This window comes from Temnothorax nylanderi, unplaced genomic scaffold (assembly GCF_030848795.1).
Source record: "Temnothorax nylanderi isolate EJ_2023f unplaced genomic scaffold, tnyl_v1.0 TNYL_tig0089_pilon, whole genome shotgun sequence".
NCBI classification, from domain to species: Eukaryota; Metazoa; Arthropoda; class Insecta; order Hymenoptera; family Formicidae; genus Temnothorax; species Temnothorax nylanderi.
The window spans coordinates 317,739-336,627 of NW_027249151.1; the positions used below are offsets into that span (position 1 = coordinate 317,739).

The 18,889-nt window shown below is 35.8% G+C and overlaps 4 protein-coding genes and 1 long non-coding RNA gene across 9 annotated transcripts; 3 read left to right on the forward strand and 2 right to left on the reverse strand.

Moving 5' to 3' along the window:
* Positions 1–54: 54 nt before the first annotated feature.
* LOC139774880 (uncharacterized) lies at positions 55–1,388 on the forward strand. The gene is made up of 2 exons (XR_011718707.1): positions 55–765; positions 859–1,388. It is a non-coding gene; the product is annotated as an uncharacterized lncRNA (long non-coding RNA).
* Positions 1,371–7,029, reverse strand: Dnalig1 (DNA ligase 1). Of its 2 annotated transcripts, XM_071710401.1 has the most exons (16): positions 6,887–7,029; positions 6,700–6,759; positions 6,442–6,525; positions 6,238–6,332; positions 5,827–6,176; positions 5,440–5,686; positions 5,187–5,307; positions 4,898–5,070; positions 4,572–4,795; positions 4,135–4,263; positions 3,924–4,063; positions 3,425–3,626; positions 3,078–3,284; positions 2,471–2,923; positions 1,893–2,090; positions 1,371–1,661 (listed from the first exon to the last, which is right to left on the reverse strand). In XM_071710401.1, exons 1-16 carry the CDS (start codon positions 6,904–6,906, stop codon positions 1,488–1,490), a joined length of 2,877 nt encoding a protein of 958 aa, XP_071566502.1. In that variant the 5' UTR covers positions 6,907–7,029; the 3' UTR covers positions 1,371–1,487. The 2 variants fall into 2 exon arrangements, with proteins under 2 accessions (XP_071566502.1, XP_071566500.1); XM_071710399.1 differs by lacking the exons at positions 6,700–6,759; positions 6,887–7,029 and having other exon boundaries at positions 6,442–6,688.
* Positions 7,030–9,425: 2,396 nt separating this feature from the next.
* Positions 9,426–11,281, reverse strand: LOC139774886 (GTPase Era, mitochondrial-like). Its single transcript, XM_071710417.1, has 3 exons — positions 10,726–11,281; positions 9,943–10,380; positions 9,426–9,828 (listed from the first exon to the last, which is right to left on the reverse strand). Exons 1-3 carry the CDS (start codon positions 10,945–10,947, stop codon positions 9,475–9,477), a joined length of 1,014 nt encoding a protein of 337 aa, XP_071566518.1. The 5' UTR covers positions 10,948–11,281; the 3' UTR covers positions 9,426–9,474.
* A 245-nt stretch (positions 11,282–11,526) lies between these two features.
* On the forward strand, positions 11,527–16,518 carry Srpralpha (signal recognition particle receptor alpha). 3 transcript variants are annotated; one of them, XM_071710416.1, is made up of 9 exons: positions 11,615–11,775; positions 12,538–12,621; positions 12,693–12,907; positions 13,349–13,390; positions 13,561–13,699; positions 13,832–13,970; positions 14,359–14,894; positions 15,258–15,672; positions 16,014–16,518. In XM_071710416.1, the coding sequence occupies exons 2-9, from the start codon at positions 12,566–12,568 to the stop codon at positions 16,137–16,139; spliced, it is 1,668 nt and encodes a 555-aa protein (XP_071566517.1). In that variant the 5' UTR covers positions 11,615–11,775; positions 12,538–12,565; the 3' UTR covers positions 16,140–16,518. The 3 variants fall into 3 exon arrangements, with proteins under 3 accessions (XP_071566516.1, XP_071566515.1, XP_071566517.1); XM_071710414.1 differs by having other exon boundaries at positions 11,528–11,775; positions 12,538–12,907; XM_071710415.1 differs by lacking the exon at positions 13,349–13,390 and having other exon boundaries at positions 11,527–11,775; positions 12,538–12,907.
* A 968-nt stretch (positions 16,519–17,486) lies between these two features.
* Positions 17,487–18,617, forward strand: Roh (reduction of Rh1). 2 transcript variants are annotated; one of them, XM_071710419.1, is made up of 4 exons: positions 17,487–17,787; positions 17,877–18,008; positions 18,198–18,372; positions 18,438–18,617. In XM_071710419.1, exons 2-4 carry the CDS (start codon positions 17,955–17,957, stop codon positions 18,509–18,511), a joined length of 303 nt encoding a protein of 100 aa, XP_071566520.1. In that variant the 5' UTR covers positions 17,487–17,787; positions 17,877–17,954; the 3' UTR covers positions 18,512–18,617. The 2 variants fall into 2 exon arrangements, with proteins under 2 accessions (XP_071566520.1, XP_071566519.1); XM_071710418.1 differs by having other exon boundaries at positions 17,487–18,008.
* Positions 18,618–18,889: the final 272 nt, after the last annotated feature.

Genomic DNA, 18,889 nt, shown 5'->3' on the forward strand with positions numbered 1-18,889 from the left:
AGTCGACATGAGTCGACTACTGTCGACTGATCACTCTCGCGACAGTGCTGCCAACGATGGCCGTCCGCGACGTCCGCGCGTTGAATGCGATTTGCGATTGGAAGAAGATACATTCGAAGTTGGTCGAGATATCAGTTTAAAAAAATATTTAAATTATCCTATGATAAATTAATTCGTGCAAAATACAAACGAGATTTCGCACGAAAACTTCATCCAATTTATTTACGTCGGTTAACTGCGTAATGTAAAAATAAATGATTAATTAAAATTAACTGAGTGACTATGTCAAACTTATTTTTTAACTGCACTTACTTTTTATCTTTTTCTAAATTCTAAGAATTAGACCATTTTCAATTATTGAAAAAGTGGACTGTGGTAAGTTAACTTTGTGGAGAACATATCTCAATGTTATAACTTCGGCGTAAATCGAGCCGTGTAAACGTATTCAATTTTTGCGACATGTGACGGATTGTTGAACAAATCAACATACGTATTTCACGTAACATAACAAATACGCGTCGTAGACAATTTTTTAGCAGCTTCTTAGGAAAAGTAGCCGAGAATAGCATTTGCCTATAAAGTCCTGAACAAGCGCAAGGGACCCAGCGGTATGGGGTCTCCAGAGCTCAAATCGACAGAGCATTGTACAAGAAACATCTTCAAGCGGAACTCTTCAATATGCCCCGGATTACATATTTACGAATCCTCTGTAGAAGATCTGATTTTGGAGAACGAGCCTCTGTCCTGCGAAGGAGTGGATTCTTAGTATGTCTTGAACTTTTATAATAGGATAGAAAAAAGAATTGAGATTTTTGAATTTAACTAAAATAATTACAATGTGACTGATTAAATTTGCAGAAAATGGAACGAAAATATTTGGTGACGCGGTAGTTATAGCTACAGGAACTTTTCTGAAAGGCCAGATAAACATCGGGTTAGAGAAAAGGCCTGCAGGTAGAATGAACAATGAACCCAGCATTGGTTTGGCAAATACGCTCGACAGGCTTGGTTTTCGAATAGGAAGATTGAAAATTGGTAAGAATAATGTTCTATGCAATATATATCTAATTAATTCGTGTAATGTGCTATTTAATGGATATATTTCATATTTGGTGTTTTAATTAATGGATATACGAAACAAAAATCAGGAGACATATTTTATTCGCGATAAAGAAGTTAAACCTTAGAATTTTTGAAGATGTAAGAAACTTTATTAAATCTTCAAAGTTACTGACGTACAAAACATTGATAATATACATGATAATTCAAAATGTAAACAATAAATAAAATATTAATTAATCCTCCTCTAAAATTAATTTTCATCAGTATAATGAATGTCAGATGTCGCAACACGAATGAAAATTACAGAATTTGTATGCCATATCAAACGTGTTTTATTTACAATAGCTCCTACAGAAATAATGATTATAAAAGATACATGATTTACTGGCTCAATTTGTGCGTCGCGACATAAAAAAGAAAAGAAATTAATAGAAATCTTCCTCCGCGGTTTTCGATGCTGAAGTTTTATTTTTAATCTGCTCTTGATTGTTGTACATGTCCGCCACATCTTGAGCGGTAGTAGCCTGCTCGCAGGACTTATCCTCACGAATCCTGATAAATCGCGGAAACCTTAAAGATAGTCCCTTTTCCGGATCGACCTGAACCAGAACAAAACTTATTAAAGGAGCTCGAAAAATTTCAAGAAAACTCCAAGGAAGAATTAATTGCAAAAATATTGTAGCTTCTATCTCTGTTTAGTTGGTAGAAATGTTCGACGTGTGGATAAAATATTTTCGGGAGTAAATTAATTACGTCACGCAATATCAATTTCTTTTAGCGCAATTACGGTGAGTCATATTTTTACAAATGCTTGCTTTGGGAAAACTCACTATTCCGATAGCCGCTCTGTGTACGGGAGACATGCTGATGTCGGCACACTTGATCTCCCAGACTTGAATTGGCTCGAACCAGTGATCCGGCTCGTGGCTACTATCGAAGCGATAGTACGATTTCACCTGCGGTATTACATGATCTTTGAAGAATTTGGTGTGATTTTCGAGGTCCTCCTCTTTGAATCCTGTGCCGATCTGTTTATGAGAAAATAATATAAATCGATATGAGCTAGAAGTAATGCAAGCAAACAAAATATAAAGCCCATTCTACAATAGCTGTAAGATGTAAGCAGTAAAAATTGACCAACAGTCGATTATTTTTGAACTGTAAAAATCCTGTAAAAATTTGTAGCTTACTGCTTACGTCTTACGCTTACGGCTATTGCGGACGAGCCTTAATATGCTGACAGTAAAAACTTAAATTATAAGAATTATCAAATTTGTCGTTGTGATATTTATCTAAAAAAATATTTTTTAATACAAGTATTAGAGATATCTAAAAATACTGGATAAAGCTTTCCATTAATCATACGTGTCCCTGTTCACTTTCACAAGAAATATTTCAGGTACATTACCTTACAGATGCTTTGATACTCTTCGTTTTCCTGATCGTAACAAGCTAAGAGAAAACCACCGTAAGTGCCGGTCCTCTTTCCCTTGCCGATGTAGCCACCGATTACGACCACGTCAAGCGTATCGCCGAGGCCATCCAAGTAATCCTTTTTTAGCTTTAACCAGTTTCTTGATCGCTTCGCGATCTCGTAGGTTGCTTCCTTTTCCAACGTCTTCACCATCAGGCCTTCGCAATTTCCCTTCACAGATTCGTCCAAGAAGACTGCCACCTCTTCCATCGTCGTGGTATCCAGGCTATTGGCGAATTTCCATTCGCCCTCCACTTCCTTGAAGTGCTCCTTCAGCAGTTCACGACGTTTCGCGAACGTTTCTTTCACCAACGGCTCATCATTTAAGTATAACAGATCGAACATAAACACGCATACTTGTACTTTGATATCCTCCTCATTAGCATCCTAAAAATAAAAATGAGATGTTACTTTAGGACAATCATAATCATAGCAATTATAATCTTAACAATTGCAATCATTTAATGACAAAGTTAATGATAATTACAATCAAAGCAGTAATTAAAATTAAACGAAAAAAATTATAACATGTAATTATTACCTTTCGCTTTCTTGTACTGAGTATTTGGAACGGTAATATTTGTTTCTTCTCGCTATCCCAAGCAACCGCCTCGCAGTCGAGTATGCAATTCTTTACTTGATCGCCGCGAGTATTTTTGAATCGCTTAATGATATCTGGATACTTGGTTGTATTGTTTTCCTGATTTCTACTGTATATATTGACTTGTCCATTGTCTGCGACGTGTATCTGCCGAATTATAATACTTTAAACGACAAATCTAAATTATGTTCTCAGAGAATTAATTCTCAAACATCTTATTTCCTTCGACATACGATAAAATATTATTTATTATATTATCAAATTTGCAAAATTAAATAAATGAGAACCTGTGCTCTTTCTCCATCGTACTTCCATTCACAAGTAAATTTTAGGCCTTCGAATCGCGTCAGGACTTCCTGAACACCTTTAGTAGGATGCGCCAACATGGGTTTCAAAGGTATTCCAGGAGTGAGTTTGCACTTGCTCGGTAAAACCTTAATTCCATCCTCCAGTAGAACAGGAATTATAAGATTGTAATTCGGACATTCACTGCAAGAAGATATAATAGCAAAAACTGAAAGAAACTTAAGTATATATTTAATACAATATCTTGTCCCTAAATTGAGAAGTAAACATTTTTTAATAAAATAATTTATTTTAACCAATTTAATTATTTCAAACATAATCATATAGTGTATATATAAAATATTGTTAAACATATATATGTATACATATCTATACATTTTTTTTCTTTTTAATTGAGAATATTTTACTTAGAAAAAATCGTTTAATCTAATTTATTAGTTTTAATATTTAAATATAGTAATATTTTCAAAATAATCTTACCAATACGTTGTTTTCAATGTAAGCGCTATCTCGTCATACTTTTCTTTGAAACGATCGCTCGACATCTTTTTACTTGCATTCAGAATTTCGGGTGGATAATCTTGTTCCGGCGGTGTCATCGCGCAAGCTAAAGCCAATGCCTAAGAAGTCCAGGTATTTAATAATATATAATAATAATAATCAAAACAGCGTTATATCGCGAGCGACTTACTTGCAAAACAGATTGTTCTGCTAATCCAATACGAAGCTTTCCAGCCAACGATCTAATGAAGTATTTTGCTTCTGCATTACGACACGCCACAAACAGCGTCTGAATCTTATCCAACTTTTTCGTCAAAGACTGTAGAAAAAAAAATTAATTATTATTCATGCAAAGAATACGCAGTTCCTAACTTATTTATTTTTATATAAGTATTTTATGTTTCTCGTTTAATTTATTTAAAATCGAAATTAATTTAGTTCAGTTTTAAATACAATTTAATTTTTAATTTATGGTATAAACTTCAAGTTAAACTTCTTTAAATAACTTAAATTTTTGTTTCTTAATTCAATCTTTTTCAGCGCTGAGAAAAATTTTGGTTTAGAAAGAGATAACTTTTATATATTCATATTAATAATAACAATAATTATAATAGTTCTGTGGATTACCGTGGGCCCCGTCATCTGAGCGATTTCCTTCAGTTTGGAGTACACGTTAGAAACTGTCAATGGTGGCGGTTGAAACATGGTTCTCTGATTAGATCTGCTATTTTCCGCGACAATTCCCAAATCGCCAACCTCCTGGACGTCGGCTTTAATTTGCGCCAGCGTTCTACCAGTACACTGCGCTACCGCTTTCATTAGATTCTGATCTGCGACTCCAAACTCAATTCCTAAAAAAAGGCAATAACTATATTGATACTTATAATTTAAAAAGTTACCTTTAGACAAACACTAAATATTTTTTTTGAATTTTTGAATAATCAATTATTAACCTTCGTACGCCGGTGCTAATTGATTAAGGCACAGATAAACGCTCGGTAGAAGATCCGCAGGGCTCAGGACTATGACAGACCGGAAATAATTTGACAATATCTCTATTGTCTTTAACCTTCCGCTCGTCTCCTCGATGAGCTCCAAAGTGCGTGCGAAGGCGCTATATGGAGTTCTATGAATTTCAAACAGAGAGAGAGAGATTTTAAATATCTCTAAAGCTTTACAAAAGTTTCACGAATTCTTACAGTATTCCTAAATCTTCTAAAACAAAATTTTATTTGAACTCACTTGTCTCCTCGTTTCCAGCATGCATCGTCTATCGGATGATAGGCAGATGCGCTAGGATTGTATGACTGGCTTTTTCTATTGCTCGCTTTGTCATCCTTTGCGTCGCCCTTTTGTTTGGACACTGCAACACGAAGCATTCATATAACTGTTTGAATAATTTTTTAAGCTTGTACAGTTTAAATTAAAATTACATTAAAATACAAATATCAATCTGTAATGTTTTCAAAATACTTTTGAATTATTGAATACTCACTAAAAAAGTTGTGCACTTTCTTAGCCTTTTTCTCAGGCGTAGGCTCCTTCTTCGGGCTTTCATCCTTAGTAGTAGTTTGTGACTTCTCAGGTGTGGACTTCTTCGGACTTTCACTCTTCTCTTCACTGTCCGAAGCACTTTTGTCTGTGTCGTTATTTGAAACGTTATTTATCTCGCTAGGCTTGTCTTCGCTTTCAATTTTCTTTTCTTCATCGTTAACCTCCGATCTTTTTGGACTTTCAGGTAACTAAAACCATAATTTGTAGATATGAGAAAATTTACGAACACTCTCTCTTGTAAATTTATAATAATATTTCTTCAACTTTTTGTATAAAAATTAATTAAAATTTCATTAGGGTTTTTAGTGTTGAAAGAGTCTGAACATACAGATAGATGATCCTCATCGTCACTGGAATCCACTGGCTCAATGATCCTGGCCCGTTTCTTCTTCACCTTTTCAGTCTTCTTTACCTTATCTGCCGTATTGGACTCAGATTCCTTCTTTGAAGAAGCAGATTCTTCCGTTTTCCTTTTACCTTCAGCTGCACCATTTCCTATTTGAGTGTTATTGGTCTTTTCTTCTACAGTGTTACTGGTCTTCTCTTCTACAGTGCCATTTACAGTTTCATCTTCTTCCTTCTTTTTCTTCTTTCCACCAGGCGTACCTTTCTGCTTCTTTTCTATCTTTTTCGACGACCCGGGTGAAAGTTTATTCAGCTTATTCTTCGGAGTAGCTCCTTGAAGGTAATTACAGGATGTATTGTATTTGAAAAATCTACAGCTCAACAGTGTAGTTACCTAGCTTTGCACGAGGCTTCACACCTGGCGAAGGAGTCTTGGTAATCGTCTTTGGCTTCTTAAGTTTAATGTTCTGCTTCTTTGAAGGTGAAGAACTGCAAAACCAACGACTTATAAGAAAATAATATTAAAAACGAAGGAAAATGATATAACTCTTAATCGTTTTCGACATATAAACTCTAACATAGTATTGTTTTTAATCACCTGCTAGAGCTGTTGCTGCTATCCCTCTTCCGTTTGCCATTCTCCACTGCATCCTGATTCTCCTGCTTGTCCGACGAGTTGTGACTGTTGGTTGTATGTATCCAATTAAAAACGACAACGAATCGGCTGTGAGCTGCGACTGCAAGCTCCAGCCGTCGAGCCGGTATAGCCAGCGAGCTCAAGCGTGAGCACGCGGCGAGGATTTTTAGCATAATCGACTACTATAGAGAAAGAGAGATTATTAACAGCGAAACATACCTCTCCGAATTATCCTGGTTCGAATTCTCCTTCGTGGATGATATTTTAGTGAAAAAGGAGCTGCAAAAATGACATCAAATTTGTATGTACATGGAAAAAATTGCTATGCTAATTAGATAAGCTGTGTGTCGCGTCTATTATACATTAAATTATATCAAATTATCAAATAATTATTAGATCTACTTACTCTATACGACGCTGCGCCATTATCACTGCCGCTTCTACGCGTTTGACAGATTTCCCGCGTTTATCTCATGGTGACATAACCTCACTTTCATAGATCAAATTATATAGAAGATCTTCTCTGAAGGAGGAAGAAAGATATCAACGCCATAGAGTTAAATTAATCTAGAAAGGGATATAGTGATTTGTATTGTCGACAGTCGGTAAAGAAGACGAGTTTACCGAACTTTGTCGCAACTACCGAATTTAAATAAAAATCGACGAGGTATCAGGGGAATATAATCAAGTAGGTAAAAGGTGGCACTTAATAAAATACCGAAAATTTCTAGAACTTCAAATTTGAAAGTTTGAACCAACGAAATCTATATTCTCAAAAAACGGCATAGTATTAGAATTAAATATATAATTAAATAACAAAGCGTATATCGTATGTACATACTTTTCTAATATATCCAACTGTCTTACGCATTTTTCTTTTTACATATAATTTTATTTAATAACACGATTTCTTAATTCTCCATCTATGCGCAACGTATTTACCGCATGTACTACGTTTACGCGAGCGTTACTTTTGTAGTAACTTACAATAATTCACTCGTTTACGCAGAGTAAATTATCGTAAGTTACTACAAAATTTCCTTTACGCGAAGGAATTATCGTAAGTTACTACTGAAGTAACGCTCGCGTAAACGTAGTAATATAGTACGGGATCCGGCCGCGTGATTTATACGTTTATCTGTTATTTTATCGAAATGCGATTTTAATGGAAGATTACATATCAGGTCATACATCGCGGCCGGTGTGCCTAGCAAAATCTTGCCGCAAGTACCCTCAATTAGAGCTGTTTTAATTAAATTTTTTAAGACAACTTCGTTCATTCGTTTGCGAAGTAAATGAAGCGTCATCTGAAAGAGAGTGATCTAAAAAACTTGAAAAAAATAGGTTCCCACCTCTCAGTCTGCCGCAACCTCCTGGCAGCCAGATGCAAAAAGGTTCTTTTTTGTTAATTATCAACGTTTATCGTGTATCGAGACAATTTTTACACAAATTGAAGCTAAATTTTTCCTCTACACGATGGAATATGGTTGCCTGCGTAAAAGCTGCCGCAACTAGTGGTTGCCAGCATTTGAATGACTCGCTCTCGCCTGCGCGAGCTCTTCAATCTTACAATGTGTTACAATGGAATAATCACAGCAATTTCCTTGAATTTCTTTAATATTACAATAGTTCCTAAACAAGTTTTCAAAAATTCCTTTTATAAATAAATTCCGCCGCTCATTCGTCTTCCGACTCGTCTGAACTCGCAACATCATACTCCAAATCATCAGAATTATCATTCGCGTTTTCAGAACTTTCATTCATCGACACGCGCAATTTTTGTAAATTCGATGTGGCAAAATGCTACAGTCCGTGTTGTATTAAATTACGCGCTGAAAATTGCGGTTGGTTATTAGATGGTTTTTTGAAACCAACGTGGTTCGTTGGGTACCCAACGCCGTTGAAAGTCGAAGATGTATTGCCGCGTGTCGATGAATGAAAGTTCTGAAAACGCGAATGATATTCTGATGATTTGGAGTATGATGTTGCGAGTTCAGACGAGTCGGAAGACGAATGAGCGGCGGAATTTATTTATAAAAGGAATTTTTGAAAACTTGTTTAGGAACTATTGTAATATTAAAGAAATTCAAGGAAATTGCTGTGATTATTTCATTGTAACACATTGTAAGATTGAAGAGCTCGCGCAGGCGAGAGCGAGTCATTCAAATGCTGGCAACCACTAGTTGCGGCAGCTTTTACGCAGGCAACCATATTCCATCGTGTAGAGGAAAAATTTAGCTTCAATTTGTGTAAAATTGTCTCGATACACGATAAACGTTGATAATTAACAAAAAAGAACCTTTTTGCATCTGGCTGCCAGGAGGTTGCGGCAGACTGAGAGGTGGGAACCTATTTTTTTCAAGTTTTTAGATCACTCTCTTTCAGATGACGCTTCATTTACTTCGCAAACGAATGAACGAAGTTGTCTTAAAAAATTTAATTAAAACAGCTCTAATTGAGGGTACTTGCGGCAAGATTTTGCTAGGCACACCGGCCGCGATGTATGACCTGATATGTAATCTTCCATTAAAATCGCATTTCGATAAAATAACAGATAAACGTATAAATCACGCGGCCGGATCCCGTACTATATTACTACGTTTACGCGAGCGTTACTTCAGTAGTAACTTACGATAATTCCTTCGCGTAAAGGAAATTTTGTAGTAACTTACGATAATTTACTCTGCGTAAACGAGTGAATTATCGTAAGTTACTACAAAAGTAACGCTCGGGTAAACGTAGTACATGCGGTAAATACGTTGCGCATAGATGGAGAATTAAGAAATCGTGTTATTAAATAAATTATATGTAAAAAGAAAAATTATAATTAAATAACAAAGCGGTATAAATAGGAGTCTATAGTTGTTAGGTAACGCAATGTAGAAGAAATATATTCTTAAATCGGCGCTTGACTTTTGGTTTCGGTTTGTATTAAAACATTAATCTTATCGCAAACATTTAACTTTATTTTACAAATAACAAATACAAGCCGAATCACGATGGAGATTGCACGCTTATCTTCAATCTCACCGACGTTCGAAAAGCGTGCCGCAGTGCTTCCTCTGCTATAACGGCGGTCTGACCTATTCTGTTGTTGCTGCCGCGCGTTAGTAGACGAGCAATTCGCTTGTTGGGACACGTGACGGACACCAGTGCCTTGATACTATCGTCAGGTGATGGATCAAAGTGTTCCAACTTCACCTGTAAATGATATGGAACCTCGTTCGGCAGAATATCCATCAACTTTGCCCGCACCGTCTGTCGTATTATATCCTCGCACGTATTATCGCTGTAAACATGCCCTTCGTACTCCCAGGCTCGTGGCTTAGCCGTGTCTAACAAATAAGTCTGCAATACACAAAAAAATAATGAAATACAGACGGTACAAATATTCCAAAAATATGGGAATTATATTATAATTTCCAATTATATAAATATTATTTACGATAGTCATAAATTTACCCTCAAATCGTTAATGCCATCCCCAGTCAAGGCGGATATCATAAATATGTCATAGAAATCTGGAGATTTCTTGCTCTTGGTCAGAGTGTGTATCAAGTCGAGTAATATTTCCTTTTTCTTTAGTCTGTCTACTTTGTTAATGACCAGAATTATAGGAATCTTGCTTCTTATATCTTCCGTCAAGAGTTCTAATATGTTTGTATCAATCTTGTGCCTGTTATATACATTCTCTCCGTCCTGCACAATTCCCACAATATCTGCCGCTTGCAAGGAAGTCTTTGGATCTGTTTTGAAGCTACTGGCTAACTTGAACTTTTTAGACTCTTTCATGGAGACCATGCCAGGGGTGTCCAGGAATATCAGCTGAGTGTCACCTTCGCAATATATTGCACGCGCTTTAGCTTGTGTGGTGTGCGCCTTGCAAGATACAGGGCATACCTATTTAAAGACGTAATATGTACACGAAGAATTGTACATATAATAGAGGGATAAAAACCATAGTGGTGTAAGTCAAATTTTTAAAAATATTTTCTCGTGTGCATAAATGCAATCTGTACAATACATAAATTGTATCTATGCACACGAGAAAATATTTTTAAAAATTTGACTTACACCACTATGGTTTTTACTCCTCCATATATATGATAATAATAGAGTAAAAATGAGTAATATAAATAAGACAACTTAATAAATTAAACCTATGTAGACAAGATAATTTAATTTATACAAGTATACAAATTTATGCATTTAATTTAGATAAATATTAAAAACAAAGATGATTACCGATCGCTTGATAAGTTGGTTAACGATTGTGCTTTTTCCAACGTTTGGTACGCCTAGGAAGGCAATTTTTAGAGTCTTCTGGGCTTCGGCACGTATCGACGTAGGACTCTCGCTGGGTTGCAGAACGAATTCTCGTGCCGAAACGTCAACACTGTTCGAGAAACATCGTTGAAAATACCGCGCACTCGCGCGAATCACGTATCTCTCGATCGTGAATAGCATCTCGTTTTTAAGAAATCGAAGCGACTTCAGAAATGTCAAATACACGTCAAGTGATCTCCGAAATTATGTTCTTTTATTTTCCTTTTATTATTTCCAAAACATTACACCACCATTTTTATAGGTTATATTTGCAATTCCTCCTTTTTAATTGTTGATTTCTTAATTCACAAAGTTGCAATAATTAAAATCTAGGATCTAATTCAATCTGGTATAGATTGTAATTAATTTGTAGATTTCTGAAAATTTTCACGTGTTAAAATAGGTCTTCCTCTTCTTCTTGCGGTGGAGCAATGGCGGACAACGGCGAACGGCGACTCGCGCGAAGATAGGTGTCTGTTACCAACCATGTGCAGTGCACATGAACCAAATGACCGACAGTTTCAAAAAGTGGATGTAGCACGGACACGAACCACCAAAGACCGACATTACCGACAATATCGAAAAGTGCATGGATGTTAGCACGGACATGAACCAAATTCATCGACAGTATCGAAAAGTGGATGTGACTTGTAGTTCCAATTTCTGAAGGTGGATGTGTGGCGCTACTGTACGGCCTGGCAAAAGCGTCCCAAGAAAATCGCCGTCACTCATTGCGCCTCTCCTGGTTAGGTCGAAAGTCGTCGTTCGGCCGTGTACGAGAGGCAGGTTCTCTCTTTCTCTCTCTATCTCCCCCTCTCTTTCTGTCTCTCGCGTTTAAGCATCGTAAGAATCATGCTCGATCTTTTCACGATATTCAGCAAGGGCGGCATAGTGCTCTGGTGCTTCCAGAGCACGTCTCAGATTTTCGCGCCCAGCGTCAATGCCCTGATAAGGAGCGTTATATTGCAGGTGAGTCGCGAGAGTGTGACCGTCTGACAGGAGTGACAGGCACAAGTCGACGGTCTGGCGACCTTTGACCCCGAATTGCCCGACGCATCTCCTCGATCTCCTCGCGTTAAACTCCACGTTCTGATCTACTTGATCGTCGACTCCTCGACAGTAAACTCATTTATATTTTTTAAATACCGCAGGTATCTGTCCTCACCTGTCACATGTCTTCAGATTTTTATCTTTTTCTCGATCTGTCATTTCTACAAATAGCAGTCCAGTAGTATAATATAAAAAAGGAATATATATTTTATATATGTAAAGCTTGGTTGAAAACTGTTTCAAAATCTATAGATGTTCTTTGAATTTGCGAACTAGTTGTACATAATAGTAAGAACGAGGTCGTTAGGTTAAATGCACCATATGGTCAGAGTTGTCAAAACAAATTGTCTTGTGAAAGATTCTTTTGCTTTGTAAATAAAATTAAATTAAATCAAAAGAATGGACGTTATAAAAAAAACAAGTTTCCTGTATTTTATTTTTCTGTGAAAAGTTTATTTGAGTAATAATTCTCCTTCATCTAAAAAAGTTAAATCTTGGTGCTGGTGTAATGAAAACTCTTGTCAATATATATAGTTTTATATAAAATATTAAAAGTAAATAGAACTTAGTTAAAGAATTAAATATGTAAAATGAATTTTTCTTCTTAATATACGTTATTAGAATTCTCTGTATCTGTGAGATTTAAGAAGATGGGGTTCTTTACAAAAACTAATTTTTCAGGAACGTACAGGGAATCACAGCTTTGAGCATGACTCTCTGCGACTACAGTATAAACTCGACAACGAGTTCGAGCTGGTATTTGTGGTGGCGTATCAGAAGATACTGCAGTTATCTTACGTGGATAAATTTCTGAATGATATCCATTTGGAGTTTAGGGATCGCTTCAAGAACGAGCTCGAGAATTCAAGCTGGTTCGCCAATTTCGAATTTGAACCAGCCTATCGTTCGGTGCTCGAACGAGCTGAACACTGGTCGCGCTCACAGGCTAAGATACCGAAGCAAATGCGCACTTTTGACGAGAGTCAGAAATCCAAGAAGACTGTCGCTAGTATGATCGAGAGAAAGGACGATAAAGATGATAAGAAACCAGGTATAATTATAACTAACGGTATGATTACTTCGTAATGCGTTAACAGTGTATATAGCTTTACCTAATTTTGAGAAAAATGAGCTTGAATTTTAAAATCTAAATAATTTAAAAGAAAAGATAAAAGCAGGGTAAATCTTATTTGTAGTCATTCGTAAACATAATACTCAGGTTTGCTGCATAAGGGAAAGTTTTTACACACATACACACGTAGAATTTACAAAAATAAGATTTATGCAATAACAATGTTCTCAGGGAAAAAAGAAATATAGTATAGTAGAAATATATAGGAGTATCACGCTTATTTTATTTTCGCGGTACGAAACAGTAAGGAAACTGATGTAACATTTAATTTGGAATTACAAGCTATTTTTATTCGGTAATTTTTTTCCTTCTCAATCTGGATAATGCTAAAACAGCGGTGATTTTCTTCTTCGCTTCTAGGTAAAAAGAAGAAAGCAAATAATTGTAATGGGGATTATCATAGTAAGTAGCATTTGCGAAATCCTTGCATGCTGGTGTGCTATTGTATAATATTGCATGAATAACATAATAAAATTAACAAATATATAACTTTAGTTTGCTAAAGTTTTATTTGGAATTTTTTTCCTTTACTTAATGCTTTGTATTAAATTAAATGTATCTTAATGCTGCAGCAAAAATTCAAGATATTCCAAAACAGGAGCTGCCGAAACAGCAAGTGGAACATAATGGGGAACTCGATGAAGAAATATTGATCACCAATCGTATGAAGCTCGCTCAGAAAATGGCGGGAAAGAAGAAAGCTGACAAGCAGTAAGCATATATTCTCTTTTTAATTTATTTTAATTTTATTTTTATAAAAAAGAATTTTTAATTGTTAATAATATATATAAAATAACAAATTTAAAAAAATTAATAACGTAATAAAAACAAATATCGTACCAGGAAAAGTCCTAAACCTGAGAAAGCTGGCAAGAAACCGCGCATCTGGGAATTGGGTGGCACAACCAAGGATCTTGCTACATTAGAGCGAACTAAAGATAAGCCCGAAGAGAATGACGATTATGTGGCAGCCAATACAGCTGTAATATTTTTTCTTTTGCATTCTTTTAATATCAAATTTATTGAAAAGTTTATTTCCTACTTTCTATTTGATTAGACTGAGAATCTTATGAATTTCTTTGATCGATTTAATATTTTCAAACTGATAATCAGGTTCTATCTTTCCATTTTTTTTATTTTTGGAAAATCGTGTATAAAAAAATTGTATATAATTGTTAGTGAATATAGAATGAGTTAATTCTTACAATGGCGGATCGAAGAAAATAATTGAAATAAAATGGACGAAGAGAAGTGTGAAAGAAGTAAAATATATTGAATGAACTGATTCTCAGCCGAAGAAATTGAGATTTGTCATATATATTTTTATTATTTATATTGTTCATTTATATCTTCCGTTGCTTTCCCTGTAGCTAGTTGGACAGATGAAAGGTAGTATACGCGATCTCGAAGTGAACAGCGATTCTGAAGATAGTTCCGATCAGGAAGAGATAGAGCAATCCAAGCAGCAGCAGATGCAGAAAAAAACGAGTATGTTCTCCATGTTCAAGAGTCTGGTCGGCAGCAAATCTCTAAAGCAGGATGATATGTTACCGGTTTTGGAGAAACTAAAGGATCATTTAATCACCAAGAATGTTGCCGCGGACATCGCGCAAAAGTTATGCGATTCTGTTGGCACAAAGCTGGAAGGAAAAGTACTTGGCACCTTCGACAGCGTAGCAAACACCATTAAAACCACCCTAACGGACGCTTTAGTACAAATACTCTCGCCCAAGAGAAGAATCGATATTCTGCGAGACGCTTTAGAAGCGAAGAAGAGTAACAGGCCTTACGTGATGACTTTCTGTGGCGTCAACGGGGTCGGCAAGTCAACGAATTTGGCCAAAATCTGTTTCTGGTTGATAGAAAATAATTTCCGCGTGTTGATAGCTGCATGTGATACATTCAGGTAAATGAGTATTGACAAAATTAACAAAACATGCTAATTTTGCTCACCAATTTTTTGAAGATCTATTATTATTTTTTAAATTAAATTACTATTATTTAATAGTAATATATCTTATTATATCTTAATATCTTATTATAAATGTGTCTCTGAAATACAATTTCTCTTATTTTATAGCATTTCTCTTATTTTTCTATACGCACATACATTTCTTTTATTTTAATTATTTCAAAATAAATATTTTCTAAGATATTAATTTGTCACTTATAACATGCCTCATTCTGTATAGTATAAATTCTAACAAGCTTCATGTATAACAATTTTACAATTAATTTAACCTATAATAACAATAATTTTATGATTCAGAGCTGGAGCTGTCGAACAACTGAGGACGCATATGCGACATCTGAACGCTCTACATCCACCAGAGAAGCACGGGAATCAATCGATGGTGCAGCTATATGAGAAGGGTTACGGTAAGGATGCCGCGGGTATCGCCATGGAAGGGATACGCTTTGCGAGGGACTCCAGGATTGATGTTGTCCTGGTCGACACTGCCGGTAGAATGCAGGATAATGAACCGTTGATGCGAGCTCTGGCGAAGCTGATTAAAGTGAACGAGCCGGACTTGGTATTATTCGTGGGGGAAGCTCTCGTCGGCAACGAAGCTGTGGATCAGCTGGTGAAATTCAATCAGGCCTTAGCTGACTACAGTCAATCTGCCAATCCTCATATTATCGACGGTATCGTGTTGACGAAATTTGATACGATCGATGATAAGGTAAGTTTTTCTTTCTATGTATAATCTTTATCACATATTTATTTTTTTTGTAGAACTTTGAAATTCTTGATTCCTGAAATACAAAAATATACAATTAAGAATTATTCTGTAGGATTGATATTTGTCCTGCAAAAATTATATTTTGTTTGATCTCGTTTTAAGTAATTTAACTTCTATATAGAACATAAATTATTATATTTATATTAATATATTGATTATTATAAAAATATATTAAATACAATATAAGATACCACATATATATGCACACATAGGAAATATATTTTCCTACGTAATATCTATTAATTTTTTACGCAGCATTTAATCACAAATATTATTTGCAGGTCGGCGCAGCTATCACAATGACATACATCACTGGTCAACCTATTGTTTTTGTTGGAACCGGCCAAACTTACACCGATCTAAAATCATTGAATGCCAAAGCAGTGGTACACGCTTTGATGAAATGAGGAGTGTTAACAAGCAATAATAAACCTCTACAAGCGTTCTATCCGTAACATTCGTAGATTTTATTCAATCTTTGTTACACATTGTTACAGTCGAGCTCTTGTATTATGTCAGGACTGAATTAGATTATTGTCTGGCCAGACCATCGAAATGGGGACTAAAAGGAAATTTAAGAATAGACATGCTAACTCATGGCCTGATAAGTAAATATAAAAATTCGACTGTACAAAATTTCGCGAGAAATCGCGCTGTTGTTATGAAAACAAAAAAAGAATCTGATATTAGGAAGAAAAAGAACGGAGGAAACTGATTGTGCTCTCAATTGGCGATGTATTAGGTTACAAACAATTGTATTTATCAAATAAAGTTGGATATTTCACAGTTTAGAAGTAGTTTTTATTCCACAAGGCGCAGTCGTCGCAGAGTTCGACTCCGCTTTTTTTCATCTCAAGACTCGTTTCTTAATATTATACGAAAAATTTGAAATTATACAAATCTTTTAAGTTTTATAGAGAAATTAATTTTTTGCATCATCAATTAATAATCAATTGTGGATGTGAGAGCAATGAAAATAAATAACCGTATGGTAGCCCAACAAATTGCAAACGTGGGCGGGAATACAAAGTGCCGCCACGGAGAAGTAGCGTGAAGTAGCGTAGCCAATCCAGATTCTTATGCCTCTCTAACTATTTCTTTACTCGTGCCGCACCGCACAGTGCCGCATCCTTCGCCTACGATTCGGAGAAGGACAGATACGTTACATAATTCCACGCAGTTGTTATCGTAATATATTATAAATCCAAAAGTGAGTAATTTAAAATTGTTAAACGTGAAGTTAAAAAAGCGAGCGCACGATAATCGTTTCCTTTTGTAATTTATAACAACCGCTGGCGACAAGCGAGGTTAAATCGTCACACATACGTCCGTTCGCCTGTCATTTTCTTTCTCCAAGGATTTATGATCGGTCGATTGAAATCACACTATTCCAAACTTATTCTGTTTGCACTAACAATGTGAACCGTGTATGATCTCTATTTTTTGTGATTTGAATATATAATAACAAGAAAGGAAATCCTTTTGCATAATTTTTATAGGTTATCAACATAAGTGTAATCTGCGCTCGAACAGTTTTATTCTGTAATTCTTAATGATAGCGTCGTTATCGTTACATTGTCGTTACACAAATACAATTTAAATAAATAAAAAAGCTGCGACAATACAACATAAGAACATTGTTGTTAAGAGTAAAGCTGCAATTTCATGGAGCGAAGAAAAGCCAGCGTTTTACCCCCACTCCATCAATTTTCGTCAAGTTGGCTTTACGGCGTTGCTTCGCTAAAAGTTCAACTGTGTTGAACTTTTAGCGAAGCAACGCCGAACGCCGAAAACACGACATCTTGGTCCAACCATGCCCAACAATTCTTCCAACTGAGTTGCGGTCATCCGAAAGTAATTGTGGAATCGTATGTCCTCCAATATTAACTTCGGGACCGACGCAAAGAAAAAACTATGTTTATCACGATTTTCGAAAATGGGTGCTACCCAAAACCTTTTCTTCGCGTATCTTCTTTTTTTTTCATTAAATACATAGCAGCTATAGCGGCTATGCGTCGTCTCCTTACAACCTCTGCTGCAACTGTAGCTGCCACTGTACGTCTGTAATATTCAACGTACGCGATGTACTGTCTATAATAATTGGAGTACTCCATTTTTATTATACGTAGTTCTTCTTCTTCTAGGTTAAGTAGCGTTAGCTCTGCTTTTCAATGCCACTTTGCATTGCGTGAAGGGGTAATACGCCAGCTTTTCTTCGCTCCATGAAAAAGATAGAGGCGATAGCGTTAGCTGTTCTTCGCTGGCTTTACAGTGAGGTGGAGTGGGGATAAACGCTAGCTTTTCTTCGCTTGCGTGAAATTTCAGCTTGACAGACCTACTAGTTTGGTGTACTTGATACACTTGCAAAATCGCGCTAACAGAGATCTCTTGCACAATCTATCATATTACTATTGTCATTTACATTATTGGGCATAACGGATCTAATTACAGTTAATCTGTTATAGACGACCAACATGTCGCCAGGCGCACCGTTTCGACCCATGAAATACCCATATACCTTAACTGCAAAGGTTGCTCAGTTCCCATACAGATATTACATAAAACACAGTTGGCTGTATAAATATTTGCTGATCGGCACACTTGTATCGTTCCCGATATTTTATAAAATTCAAAAACTATGTGAGTATTACATCACGTCTCAATGTCTGTCCGATATGCATCTCATCCACTACTTCTGTTTTCAGCGTACTCTCCTGAGAACGTTGCGAAGTGGGACAAAATCCACCGGGAAATGTTCGAGGGCACTGGTCATCATTAAAATGGAAGATCGTTTAGAGTTGTATGCTAAAACAAATTATGTATTGGAGAAAGAGAACTTGTAATCTTTTCTCTGTCCAATTAGAAGAAATAAATCCTTAATCATATGTGTGAGATAATTTATGGAGAGGCAGAGGAGGATTGTTGAAAAAAAGTCCATTTGAAGATGTGTTATCAAAATAATCGTATAAAATATACATGACTAAAAAGAACACTTTACTGTGTAATACAATCGATATTTTGTACCATAGCTTATATAAATCTAGCCTGAAATTAAAAAATGTCAAAAATAAACTAAAACGGAAAAAAATAAGTACTATTAACATAAAACGTAAATTTACATAGGCGTTACAGAACAATTGAAATAACACTTCTCAGT

Excerpts from the sequence above, each read along its gene's own strand:
- Srpralpha (XM_071710414.1), top strand. The coding sequence starts at position 11,659 with ATGCTCGATCTTTTCACGATATTCAGCAAGGGCGGCATAGTGCTCTGG. Across the intron at positions 11,776-12,537 it reads TAAGGAGCGTTATATTGCAG|GAACGTACAGGGAATCACAG; the intron begins GTGAGTCGCGAG and ends CTAATTTTTCAG. Across the intron at positions 14,895-15,257 it reads GCTGCATGTGATACATTCAG|AGCTGGAGCTGTCGAACAAC; the intron begins GTAAATGAGTAT and ends TTTATGATTCAG.
- LOC139774886 (XM_071710417.1), bottom strand. The coding sequence starts at position 10,947 with ATGCTATTCACGATCGAGAGATACGTGATTCGCGCGAGTGCGCGGTAT. Across the intron at positions 10,381-10,725 it reads ACCAACTTATCAAGCGATCG|GTATGCCCTGTATCTTGCAA; the intron begins GTAATCATCTTT and ends GTCTTTAAATAG. Across the intron at positions 9,829-9,942 it reads ATGGCATTAACGATTTGAGG|ACTTATTTGTTAGACACGGC; the intron begins GTAAATTTATGA and ends TGTGTATTGCAG.
- Dnalig1 (XM_071710399.1), bottom strand. The coding sequence starts at position 6,653 with ATGCTAAAAATCCTCGCCGCGTGCTCACGCTTGAGCTCGCTGGCTATA. Across the intron at positions 5,308-5,439 it reads GAAAGTGCACAACTTTTTTA|TGTCCAAACAAAAGGGCGAC; the intron begins GTGAGTATTCAA and ends TTCGTGTTGCAG. Across the intron at positions 1,662-1,892 it reads ACAGAGCGGCTATCGGAATA|GTCGATCCGGAAAAGGGACT; the intron begins GTGAGTTTTCCC and ends GTTCTGGTTCAG.
- Roh (XM_071710418.1), top strand. The coding sequence starts at position 17,955 with ATGAAAAAGATAGAGGCGATAGCGTTAGCTGTTCTTCGCTGGCTTTAC. Across the intron at positions 18,009-18,197 it reads TTCGCTGGCTTTACAGTGAG|ACGACCAACATGTCGCCAGG; the intron begins GTGGAGTGGGGA and ends AATCTGTTATAG. Across the intron at positions 18,373-18,437 it reads TTATAAAATTCAAAAACTAT|CGTACTCTCCTGAGAACGTT; the intron begins GTGAGTATTACA and ends TTCTGTTTTCAG.